Genomic DNA, 12,905 nt, shown 5'->3' with positions numbered 1-12,905 from the left:
CACAAAGCTTAATCACTTCCCTGTGGGAGCTATAGTTACTTGATCAGACTCGTCCTTGTGTCATCGATGCGTTGCAATTAAGCTTGAATCTCCCAAATCCAGATAGCTGAGTCATTTATCTGTCCCAGAATGCGAAACATGAAGCTTATTAATCTGCCTGAAGACCGAGCTCCACAGCTACGTCGGTTCTTTGATGGCTTGCTCACTAACCAGAGAACGGCGATCAGGATCTGGCCATTCATACATTGATGCGAACGGAGTCGTCAGCCAGGGCCGAATCCAAAGAGACCGTTGATTATTCAAGGAGTTATATATGGGCAATGCGAAAATGAGTATGGTTAAGTGGAACTCTGCCTTGTTCTAGCTTGAGCACTGCTCTGTGGTGAACTGACTGTTTTTTTTCTAAAAGTATCCTTATTCCACTCTTCACCTGGCGCATTTCTCAATCTTGGAAGTGTATTTGGCAGTGGGTAGAGTCCGGGCTGCATTCGTGTAACATCTTCCAACTCCTTGCGGCTATGTATTTCCAGAGATGTTGTGGATTGCTCAGTCTTATCAATGTGAAGTCGTGACCATTGTAGATCCCGTCCTGTAGGCGAACAGGAGATTTGAAAAATAGCATTCCATCATCTGTAATAAGAGCAATAGGAAGACGCCGGAGGTTCCTTTCTCGCTTATGAATGTATTTTTTAAACCGAAAAGCTAATTTTGGGGGGAAATTTGTTTCTGTGCTCTGACTGATATCGAACATGACGGACTCGAGCGGCGTGAACGTTGGGGGAAGTCTCCTATATTCCTCCCGCTGATGAAAGACTCCGAAAGTTCTTACTCCAGACAAGCTAAATGGCGGTTGTCCGTGCGCTATTTGTTGAACAAAGTCAATTGCACTTTGCCGGTGATCGTTCAACCCTAAAGACCAAGCCAACTTTATTCCGACAGGGATCAGTAGCTCTTCAAGTCCTTTGCCAAGTAAGAAAGCCCAAGCGTTCCGGAACATCTGTAAGACCATCTCCCTCCGTATGCAGTGCTTTTTGACTGCAAAGATTAATTGCTGGATCATTAGACATGAACCCCGGTTCGGAAAAGGCTTTGCTTGGAGGTCAAGTTGAATGGCACGTTGCTGGATGTTTGAAACAATGGAAGTGATAATGCACAGGTCATTATTTTTGAAACATTGGTACAGATGCTGGCAGGTTCGGATGATAGAAAAGAGGCTCTCAAGGTCTGGTAGATCTTTGAAGACCATAATGACCAGTTCCACAGGGATTTCCGTGAGATGAAGGGTTAAGTTTTGTTTTTATATCATTGCCCAAGTCGGAAGCACGGTCACAAGGAACGATTATCGGAGAGAGATGAAGGTCAGCTACTCACTGAGAAGTTTCTATACTGGAGGGGTATCGAGAGGCGAAAAGCATGCATTCTGATGAATATTGAGGCTGCTGGTAGATGAAGAGGAAATGGAACGTTTAAGTAGCATGGGAAAGCAAATGAAGAAGACGAATATGCCTGGTCCAACGCTTGGGAAACCACGATGTGCCTGGAGGGAGAGCCCCACCAGCTAATTCAGTTCTTGAATAGCACCCCTTCGACATAAGTTAATTTATATGTAACTTCTCTTTCCTCCAAGAGGGACGATGAGCTCCATGCCATCCATACATTGACCAATACCGTAAGGCAGATGTCAATTAAGCTTCATTTCTCATCCTGCAAGTAGAAGACACTGATAGCATAGAGTGAGTATCTTCGTGAACCTTTGCTTCACTGCCAAACCACATCCTCAAATATCCCCGGCACTTCCAGTTGGTGTCGCCTCCAGTTGGTGTCACTTCCATTTGATTGACGCGGTACCGTTTCTGTCGACGAACCTAACCGGTTTTGTTCTTTGGCATTTGGCGTCGAGGTGTCCGTTGAGACGTGAGATTTTGTCTCAAAGCGAAACATGTTTCGATAGTGGACATGGATGTATCGAGACCGCATCGTACCGATTGGTACAGTGCCTTACCGGTACGAATTATTTCCAAATGCAGTAGATACCTCTCCGATGAGTGCAATGAGTCACACTTCCGCTGCAGATTTCCAATGGGCGAATCTTCAAGTATATAAACCGTACATCCCACCACGAGGACACTGTATCATTTCTAGTTCTACAGGCTGAGACAGTATACGTTAATCTTAGTTTAAAATGAGTCGACGACGGATCGCCAGATTGTCTCTCAATAAGACTGTCAATGGTCCCCCAGTCCTTGTTCGTGATGGTGAAGACCAAATCATTGCAGACACGGAGGCTAGCCACCTTCCCTTCAGCTGTGCGGAAAGCGTTCAAGACTCCCGGATGGACAGCATCTTCGTTGTATTCCCCCGCACGTACGGAGATGGATATTCTGGAATGAAGATAGGCGATCTTTCTTGTCGGCCAACGTTGGTCAAGAAAATTGCCATTGGTGACACCTTTGAAAAGAAAGATCTTGTGCGGCGAACAAGTCATCCAAATTTGGTGAATCTCACAGACGTGTCAGTCAACAAGGACGCAATCTACTTCAGTTATGAGAGAACGGGAGCTTCCTTGACAGAATTGCTCCCGTTTATAAGGGGGGATGAAATCGCAGTGGCCAGTATCTGCAAGAAGGTCTCAAAGGACAAACATCACTATTGGTAATGTAACTACTGACTAATGGATAGATCTTGCACGGTTTGATGTATATCCATGACGTTCTTAACACCAGTCACGGAGATTTAAAATGCGACAATGTACATATCAGTGAAGATGGCGAAGTCAAAATTGGTAATTCATCGCGCAAAAGAATACGCACGATCAAATTCGCTAATGCATCGGTAGGAAATATTGGGGAAAGCCTAATTCGGCTTGGAAACAATGGGGATTCTGCCCGCGATGTGGAAGCCGTGTACAAAATTGCGGCGACTCTGCTTGGTACCTCAAGCAGCTTGAGTATTGCTCACGTATCAGGACTAATGGCCGATCATTTCACTAACTTGCCGAACCATATTTCTCCACGGGATGTTCTCAAGGTACGGAGACATGCAACTACATTATGGCTCCATGGATCTAACGATTGGATAGCACCCCTTTTTCCGAATCAGCCAAGATTCTTGGTATCTATCACACCTTGGCGTGACACACTCACTCCTTGCCCATACCTACGCACAGACGAAGCCGGGCAGCCATGAGGATGCCGACGAAGAGGACGGAGAAGAATGTGTATAAGCATCAAATATGGTCGTTGCTCGTAGCGGTTCGTCTGCGCAGCCATTCAATCGTACCTTTGAGAATTTTATTTTCGATCTACGTTTTGCTACTCTCCTTGTGTTCTTTGAGTTTATAATCCTTTGAGAATGAGTATTTCCTAAAACCAGATAGCTTGAACCATTTATCTGTCCTCGGAATGTGAAACACAAAGCTTACTCATGTGCCTGAAAGCCCCACGAGCGCCACTAAGCGATGGGGACGGCTCTGTCTTCGAATGAAATTTCCAATGACCAATGACAGTATTATTTGGATCGATTCAGCGCAAGACTCATGTACAGGACTAGCTCAGGCACCAGCCTTGGCTGTGGTTCAACAGAAAGAAAGTGTAGGTAAAAAGATGGAGGTACGTTTTGGCGGGTATAATCAATGGCATAAAATATAACGATAGGCAAGATTGCAAAAATGACGACACAGTAGGCTGCCTGCAGCCACGATCTAAGCCTGCCTCAGGCAGCGCAAAAAGGACGGTGTCGCAGCTAACATTACATCGTCGGTCTTCACCCACTGGATGCTCTTGGGAGGGCTATTGAAATGCAAGTGTGAGTGGTGTGGAGGCTCACTGAATGCAACAGAATCATCTGTGGCCAATGAGGAATTGGCAACAAGGGCTTGAAGGGCGGAATCGAGCGATTGGAAATACGCGATGGCATCTGGATATGCGTTTCTCAGGTAGTTGACCAAGAGTTCCAGGGAAGCATCATTGAAGCCACGGTCCTCACAGCCACGGTTATCACTGGCACAATGTAAGCTCAAGTGATGACACGGTCGAGCGGTGACTTACAAAAATTTGGCCATGTGCGGCGCACAGGCGAAGACATGGATGATTCCGATCCCACTTCCAAGTCTCCACCACCGTTTACCAAGATTCCGATTGTCACTGAGATACTTCCGGGTGCACTCCTTGCCATTGACCTGAAACCCACGAAGCATGGCGACAATGGAGTCATGGGCGATGGTGATGGATTTCCGACTCTGAGGATTGAGGGATGTATTGTCTAGCTCTTTGTCGTATTCGCTAAGGCAAATGTAAAGAAGTATTCGTGCGAGTCGTCGATGGATGGATTTCCGTTGCATGTCATTATTAGTCTTCATCAAAAATTGAGACATAGAGGTACAGATTGCCTTTAGCGAAAGGCTGTGGCAGGGTGGAAGCAAAAGTCCGTCAGATGGGAAATTTCGGAGCAACCAGCCATTCCAATCATCCAAGACAGCAGCCGTGTGATGAATGATACTATCCCCTAATTGATAGATCTCCCGCAAGGTCTGAATGTTCTTGGATAATCCAGCGTGGCCCATCAGAGACCGAAGAAGATCCAAGCGTATGTCCTGAGTTTCACTCAACACGTAAAGATCGCTCACTACCATTGGATCCTCGTTGTGCGAGATGTCTGATACATCTGGTTCTCGAAAGCCGATGGGCGGTGATTCCAAGAGATCTTCCATCGCTGGTGGGGAACGTTCATCTAGTGACCCACGAGTCCTAGTTTCCGTCGTATAGTTGGCAGGGCTGGGGGTATACGAATCGCTAGGGGTTGGATACGCCGCAGCCGCAGCGGCATCGTCGGAGACTTGGTCACACCTAGCGTGATCTTCCATCTCCTACTCAGACATGTAATGGTCGCAGATCGGGTCGTCCTGAGTCCATGCTGAGAGGCCAATCAACGGTAATGTTGCAGGGTAGGTAGTGGAATCGGAAACCATGGTGTTATTGAGAGCAGTGGATGCTGTTATTGGTATGTTGTCTCCATATGATTGATAAGGATCCCGCTCTAGGGATATTGGCGTAGATGTAGAGCCTGCCATAGGGTAACTACCGGGTACTAGCTCCGGGAAACCGTCCATTTGCAGTTCATCACTGGCCATCGTTGTAGGTTGAAGCCATTGCATACCGATCGTATCCGTGTTTAGAGAGGGGACCGTGTCACTTGAATATGGTCTCTTCTCGCTTTCGGCTTCTGTAGGATTTGTCCAATTTAGCAACAGCACCGTAACACCGTCTTTGTTAAAAAAAATACCTTTCCCGGGGAGGTTCGACGGGTTGGATCCGAGATTGAAACAGATGGATATATTTGGTGAGAGATACAGGGTGAGAATGGCAAGCTTCTCCTCCAATAGTGGAGATTCAAGGGTGGACAACGCCTTCAAAGTCAAGGCGAAAAGTCCAAGTTCATCACACTGGCATGTTCTTAGCATCGGAAAGATCATAGTGTGTGATGCTCTTACCTGGAGGTTGCTCGCATAGTCGTAGAGAGCGTGGTCTGACCGTGGCTCCTGCTATCTCACAATAAGGACGAGAAAGGAAGGAAGGGGAAATAGAAACGAAGTGCATATCTACCGGTGGCTCGATAAGAATCCCCGTTACGGCCATTGTCACCGACAAATTTGTCGTTAAAGCAAGGATAGGCTAACGGGTCGTCACCCGTTAGCATATCCTAAGCGTGGATAGGTGTGGAATCCCAGAGGCTATCTTCACAGAAACAACGAAACGGGTCAAGGATAACGACCAGCAAATCATTTGACAAAAGTAAGGACAGTGGGGGAGGAAAAATGAGTTGACTTTGTCGTGATGAAGGGGGAAGAGAGCAAGCGACTGCCGCTCGCGGGCAGCAACGGTTTTTAAAGGCGGCCATTTTCAGCACCTCAGAAAGGTGTATCCCTGTGCAAACATGGTGAAAATGTGAGCAAACAGTGATCAAGAAGGTGGACAAAAGCGTTACTGACTGCAACGAGTTTGTCGTAGATGGAACTGATCCCGCCACCAAACTTCCTGGCAACCTAGAATGACAGAACACGGCAAGATTGTAAGTAATTTGGTTCTGTGAAGGCATTCAGAACCATGATATCTGAGAAAGCACTGGATTTCCGTCTTCTGAGAAGAGCAGAGAAGATGGTTACATATACATGTACGGTACTGCGGTGCGCAGGATCCACACAGCCAAATGAATTAAGGTAGAACCAAAGCGAGATCGATTCAGAATGAACCCCAGACGTGGGACTTGGCTTGACCTGGTATGCTCAGCATGTGCTCAGCATGTGCTCAGCATGGCTAAGCAACAATTCAGGAGAAAGTGCGGAATGAAACTGAATGACATCATGTCTGAGTTTGCCCATATATTTTGACTACTTTTTGGGTTCCAGACCATAGGGCTTTGAGAGTTAAGCCAGGCACCTTCTTCATACAGATCAGCAAAGAAGGGAGCAGGCATGGAAGGTTCTAGAAGTGAATGGGAAGTATCCATTTATGATGGCTTAATATAGTTAGCATAAACTTCAACATAATAAAGCAAGGAGGGGGGAGTAAGTCAATTAAAAATTGACTCTGAGTTTTAGCTAGGTGGCAGTAATCTGTAACAGACTAAATAATGAGGCATCCTATTTAGATTTATGTGCTTGGTTAGATTTTAAATATAAGGATAGTGTTAATTATATATATCTGGCCTTGCTTCTGATAGTACTATCTCTATTTATTTTCTATGTTTTTTTTATAATTAGTCTTCTGTGTATTATAGGGAGATATTATGTTTATTGTTCTAGTGAATTATGATATTTTTAAGATTAATTTTATGCTAAGCAATAATTCTTCTTAGTTCTTACTTTTTGGACTTTAATTATAAGTAGATATTGCTTCTGCTTCTTGGTCATTGATTTCTATACTGTCTTGGATAGTGAGATCCTTTTCTTTGAGGTTGCTTATGGGACTTCTTGATTGTTCTTTTTTGATGGGAATTTATATAAACCAGTTATAAGGACTGTATTTGTTTAGGGTATAGGATGATATAACCCCCATCAAAGATTTTGCTTTATGTTTGATATTGTGCTGTCTGTTTGCTTATGGTTTTTGGTGATGATTAATGCATAATGATTGAGATAGATGGAGGTGGGTTCTAGATGCTTCTATAGTATCTGTACTGATTTTGTATTGCTTAACAGGGTGAGTACTCTGGCTTCAATTAGCAACTCCCATGCCATGTGGACTGTTTAGAATCACTCCCAACCAGTGATGCAACATCATCACTTTGTGGCTCTTCTCTGACCAGCGTCTTGAACCCTTCCCAGTCTCCTTCTAGAGCTCTGCGGTTATCCCAAAGCAAGATGATAGAAGCCACAGTAATGGACTGGGAAATGTGAAAATGAACAAGTGAGAGTGAGTGCAATTTTTTGTGTTAGTTATAATTGCTACTACAAGCTGTGTTATTAATAGTCTTCTATATTTGAGGCTATATTAGAAGTTCTTTTATTAAATAGTTTTTAAGGTTAATTATTAAATAGATACTAATAATATAAATAAAGTATTATATATAATTTATTAATACACTTGAGACTTTTTTTAGGTATAAAATCTATCTATTGGTGTATTTTTAATAGAAGTTTATTATAGATATATTACCTTGATTTGCTATTATAACTAAAACATCAATTATTATAATAATTTAGTTATTCTGTTTTATTAGCTGTACCTATAAATCTTAAGTTGGGTAAATAAGCACTATTTGCAATATTATCTCCACCAGACACTCGTTATGTACCATATGTTAAATTAGAAGTGATAATTTTTCAGTGCTTGCCAATTCAACTACATTCATCCGCTAGTGGTTCCAAGTGAGCTCTGGGTTGACAGTGCCTGCTGTGATACTTATGATCATCCAACGGCGATAGCCACCTCATACTCGCTAATATCAAAAAAAAAAAAAAAAGGGAAAAAAATGACGCAACACTAAAACTATGTCCATAACGAGTTTGTCGATGCTCTCAACTTTACGTTCAAGGCATAATCACGGCGAATCCTGATAAAAGCCTAGTCTTGAAGGCATGTTGTATAACCTTTCGTTGAGCTGAACAAGCTTCAACTGGCATTTGTCTTATCAGGCACACTGGTGGTAATTGGGAATGAAGACACATCAGCTCAACACAACAACAGTCTTACCCCAGACATACGGAAGAGCTGGGACATTTGGCTTCTCCGCATTCGCACCAAGACCTGACAACGAGACAAGACGAACACGACTGCAAGAAACAGCGACATACAGAGTAGGGCGCTCATGATGATGCATACTCCACTCTAGTAACCATTATATGTGTTCCATCAGTAAGGCAATGAGAGCTTGCAACATGGCAGAGAAGGACGACAAGCCTTGATCCGTTTCATTCGACGCTATCTTTCAAACTCATTTCTTGAGTTTCGTCTGACTCGCGAATGTTTTGTCTCGTCCAGTCTTACCCAAGGGTCATGGTATCTGTCGCATCTTGAGTTATTACACGCCGAATCCTCATACGCAAATATTGACCAACTCGCAGATCTAAACAAAAATGTCACATAGTCATGAACCATGCATATCGACCAATTAAACCGCGAAATACCGCAATTTTCAGCGCTTGCCACCTCATTATGGACTATCAATCCAACGCCTCGACAGCACCCATTTCCCGAATCAGCTAGGATTCGCAGTGTTTGTTTCACCTCGGTTCCTTACGTTCATTCGACCTCAAACCTAAGCTACAACCACGGGAACAGAGTGGCTGCACATGATGTGCTCATCATAAGAACAATGAGGCATTTAAGAGACGTACATGTTCTTCGCTAGCCATGGATTGTCTTCGCGATTTTGAATCCGTGGTATGTCTGTTTCTCACGTGAGAACATCGTGCTGCCGATCTAATAACAACTGCTTTTCCCCAACGGTGACTACAAATCTGATGTGTATACTTTCCAGATCAATAACAGCGACCCACCAGATGACTGACTTAGGTTTTATCCCGGCTCTCAAAATCAGCCTTGCGCACAGCCTTCCTGCAGTATCTTTCAAGCAACCCCGCTCGATGTACTAGTGTCCAGTGTGATGAATGACACTAAATACCCCCGCCCCTCCAAAAGCGATCAAGAATGTGAAAGATACACTGACAGAATATCTTGGAATTTTCATTCTTATATGACAAAGTGCTTAACTATCATGGCCCGTTTAGCCCTTTCGCCTAAGGACTACACCGTAGCATGGATCTGTGCGCTGTCGATTGAGTTAGCTGCAGCACAGAACATGTTAGAGCTACACTCTGGGTCGCGTAAACGACCATAATGTGGTGATTGCTAACTTGCCGTTGGGTACCTCCGGGACCACAGCGGCAACCACGGTGCTGGTACAAATGCGAGCCACGTTTCCGTTCCTGGAATATGGCCTACTGGTCGGAATTGGAGGTGGAGTACCTACGGATGTTGATATTCGGCTTGGGGATGTGGTGATCAGCACGCCAACTAAGAATGGAAGTGGTGTGATACAATATGATTTTGGGAAGAAAACTCACGCCGGGCTCCAGCCTACAGGAAACCTCAACAAACCATCCAAAATACTGTTGAAGGCAGCAAGCCAGTTGAACTGCTGATGATGCACAGCCCGCGCCAAACTTTGACACACGGTAGAAAAGCATGCACAGTCTAACATTCAAGTAAATTCAAGTAGACAGTTAAGATGTTGTTGTCAGAAGTTCTACCTACTATGTCGAATTCTTCTATAGAAATATTCTATGTCCATTCTTTCCACCGTATCAACAGTCTCCTCTCCCCCGTCAATATGTACTCTATGTCAAATATTCACACCAAAACCCTCCGAAATAATCCACGACCGAAAGTAATGATACCCGATTCTGTCGCAGAGAGGATCGTAATGTCTTTACATCTCCACCCCATGTTCACCCCATGCATTCTTTCACACAAGCGGACTCATCACTCAGAGTCATTCAACGTCTCCGTCACACGCCCATCATCACTCATCAACCTAATCGGCCTCCTAGGTTCATGAACCGTCACCGGAGTAGGCACAGCCGGCATCATCGGCTGCAGAGACAGTGTTTCATCTGCACTCGAATTAGCAGCAGCCGCGACTCCAGCGTCTTCGAGTTGCTGTTGCACCTGTTGATCTTCTCGCCGTTCTTCCTGTCGCTGCTGAGAGCCAGCGATCTGAAATGTGATCCGGGGAGGCTCCCGAGGACTCGGCGCTTTGCCTCGCTTTCGGTAAAATCGTAGGCCACGGTGTGACTCTGCTGTTGCTTTGCTGTGAGTATTCAGACTGCTGGGAAGCCGGATCGCTTCTTGATCTGCCGAAGCAGAGCTAAGTGCCGTGGAGATTGTGCGAGGTATATAATAACCTGCTTTGCCGAGGGGGACGCTGAGGCCATGCACGAACTGTTCACGTTAGTTTCGAAGTCGCTCAATTGATAGAAGTAGAGACTTACGATGCTGCAAATGACCAAGAACCAGACCACGATATATGTCACCTCCGCCGTCCTGGCGGCATCAGCCCGTACCTCTCCATCAACAATCATCTCCTCCAGCAGAAACTGACGGCAAACCGACAGATAGAAAATAGCACCGACACCAATAGGACCGAAGAATCCTACAAAGAGTGCTTGAGATACTTGCTCGATTTGATGGATGTATTTGTGCATTGCAAACACGGCCGGTAGACGACGAAATAACAGTATCAAAATGCCCAAGACAATCAATCGATAGATAGGGACGATATCATTGTGCGCGAATAGCACCCAGGGACAAACGGTTCCGAACCAGACGAAAATGGCCAAATTGAGTAGCATATCGATTGTTGGTTGGAGCGAGTCATCCATTGTTTCGAGTCGGAACCAATCACTATTTTGTTAGTATACCGTATGCTGGATCAGACGCGACAGGACTTACTCGTGGGTAAATGCGTTTCCGGCTATGAAACATGCAAGCAAATCGTCGGTGCCAATCAGACCACAGGTGCCCATGATGAATAGCTAGAACAGTAAGCAAGTAGAACCAGTCAAAGGGTATGATAGACTTACACCAAGCGAAATGGCAAAAACTAGAAAACTCTCCCTGTCAACATAACGCTTCTCTTCTGCCCAATGAAGTAGCTTCATGGACAACCACCCAACTGCAGCACCATACACGACACTCAACACAATCTCATAAAGTAGCGTCTCGTACACCCACAGGGCAATCGCCTTGCCGCCTCCACCACTAAATCCCGGACCCTGGGTATACTTCATGATATAAAGCGCCAAAAACAAAAACGGATACCCCAGTCCATCATTAGCACCAGACTCAGCAATGATGATACGCTGCAAAGGACGCGGAATATTTTTATCCGCAAACTTGCCCTTTACAATAGAATTGGACAACACAGGATCAGTCGGTGTAACGCATGCGCCAACCGCCAGGGCCTCGATGAACGACATATTAGGCACAAGACCCCAGATCAGTAAACCACTAGACAGCCACATAGCGGCCATCCCAGGACCGAGGAGTAGAGCCAGACTTTTCCATTCTGTCTGCAAGTACCGTCCCGGTAACTGGACACCGGCAATGACTAGCTGGACACCTAAAACGAGGCGGGTGAAGTACATTGTGATAGCGTCTAGGTTGGTCTGGAAGCCCATTGCATATTCCAACGGTCTGATGAAGTTGGTCGCATGGGGCGAGAACGCTACGCCTGCCAATGTAGCTATCACTATCGTCTTTGTTAGCCCCAAAAAAAAAAAACATGTCAGATCGCGGAGAGCGGAAAAGGACGTACAGGCTTCCGATAAATAAAATCGTTCTTTGAACAAATACGACACCAGCCCAAAGAGGGTTATAAACCCTCCTAGAACGGAGCAGACAATATTGAAATTGTTGATTTCGAGCGTCGGCATCTTGACGGCTGGTCGTAAAATTCTTCCTTCCTTTGATGAAACCTTTTGCAAATACGTAGTCGAACTAACCAATCCCAAAACTCTTCCAGATCGTCGACAAAATGATTCTTCCACAAAAAGAATCGATTTTCAGCAAACGTTATTTAATCATAATTTTGAGGATAGCGCAAGATAAGAATGATGGACGGAGTTGCTCGCCGAGCATTGAATATTGATGGGTTGCGACGTTGGAGTATGCCAGTTTGACAATGCGATGCTTGAACCTTTTGCGCTGGTTCTGTATGCTTGAGCAGGTGCTTTCTTGAGATTGATCTGTAATGAGTTGTAATCAGTCAAGATCAAGAGGCGGGGGAGGATTCTTTCTTTTTCTTTCGTCGTAGCATGGATAACGAGATTGCGTCATGTGATTGGCTGATTAGATAAATTCAAAGCTCGAGTGCTTCGTTGTAAGTGAGCCAAGAACTCCGATCATCCGAGTCCCTTCGTATTAAGCGGTCTGTACTCTGAATCTTTTGTTTTTCGTCTTGATTGATGACTGCATTCGTATGATACGTGGTGAGGAGTGCATGCCATGTGTGACTTTTGTTTATCGCCGCATGCAGGAATTATACATATGTCCGACGGCAAGGGAGACATCCACGTGGTATGCTGTATGATCTTATTGATCCATGCCATTAGTGCTCATGATGTTCACCTATCAACTAGAGCCCGCAATGACATTTACATTATTTATCATAAAGTAGATACGACTCGCTCGCGTCGTTATACATGTATGCTTCATCAAAAGTCATCATCAGCAAGTTCGTCAGGAATATCATCATCAGCTGCCCTGAGCCCAGGTGCAGCCGACGACACCTTTTCTCCAACTCCCCTTCTGGCACCGTTGACGGCTAACCGATCTGCTTATTCGTTCCCCGCGTCACGGTTTTGCCCCTTGACCCATTCGAAGGTGGTAGTCACTTTTAGTGAATCT

General features: G+C 45.0%; 3 protein-coding genes across 3 annotated transcripts, besides 1 other annotated feature; 1 reads left to right on the top strand and 2 right to left on the bottom strand.

The window, feature by feature from the left end:
- Window positions 1-2,182: 2,182 nt before the first annotated feature.
- UA08_05002 (hypothetical protein) lies at window positions 2,183-3,223 on the top strand (the record flags this gene model as incomplete). The annotated part of the gene is made up of 3 exons (XM_020267446.1): window positions 2,183-2,626; window positions 2,680-3,027; window positions 3,080-3,223. The coding sequence occupies 3 exons, from the start codon at window positions 2,183-2,185 to the stop codon at window positions 3,221-3,223; spliced, it is 936 nt and encodes a 311-aa protein (XP_020119443.1).
- Window positions 3,224-3,700: 477 nt separating this feature from the next.
- On the bottom strand, window positions 3,701-5,633 carry UA08_05001 (hypothetical protein; the record flags this gene model as incomplete). Its single annotated transcript, XM_020267435.1, has 6 exons — window positions 3,701-3,998; window positions 4,047-4,745; window positions 4,869-5,220; window positions 5,281-5,440; window positions 5,489-5,536; window positions 5,601-5,633. The coding sequence occupies 6 exons, from the start codon at window positions 5,631-5,633 to the stop codon at window positions 3,701-3,703; spliced, it is 1,590 nt and encodes a 529-aa protein (XP_020119442.1).
- A 3,673-nt stretch (window positions 5,634-9,306) lies between these two features.
- Window positions 9,307-9,554: a repeat region (Identified by RepeatMasker using a combination of RepBase library and repeat library created with RepeatScout).
- Window positions 9,555-9,980: 426 nt separating this feature from the next.
- Window positions 9,981-11,932, bottom strand: UA08_05000 (hypothetical protein; the record flags this gene model as incomplete). Its single annotated transcript, XM_020267424.1, has 5 exons — window positions 9,981-10,439; window positions 10,490-10,901; window positions 10,950-11,032; window positions 11,081-11,742; window positions 11,815-11,932. 5 exons carry the CDS (start codon window positions 11,930-11,932, stop codon window positions 9,981-9,983), a joined length of 1,734 nt encoding a protein of 577 aa, XP_020119445.1.
- Window positions 11,933-12,905: the final 973 nt, after the last annotated feature.

This window comes from Talaromyces atroroseus, assembly GCF_001907595.1.
Source record: "Talaromyces atroroseus strain IBT 11181 chromosome Unknown scaffold_6, whole genome shotgun sequence".
NCBI classification, from domain to species: Eukaryota; Fungi; Ascomycota; class Eurotiomycetes; order Eurotiales; family Trichocomaceae; genus Talaromyces; species Talaromyces atroroseus.
The sequence above is the reverse complement of the archived record's forward strand: the minus strand, read 5'-3'. Positions and strand labels throughout refer to the sequence as shown.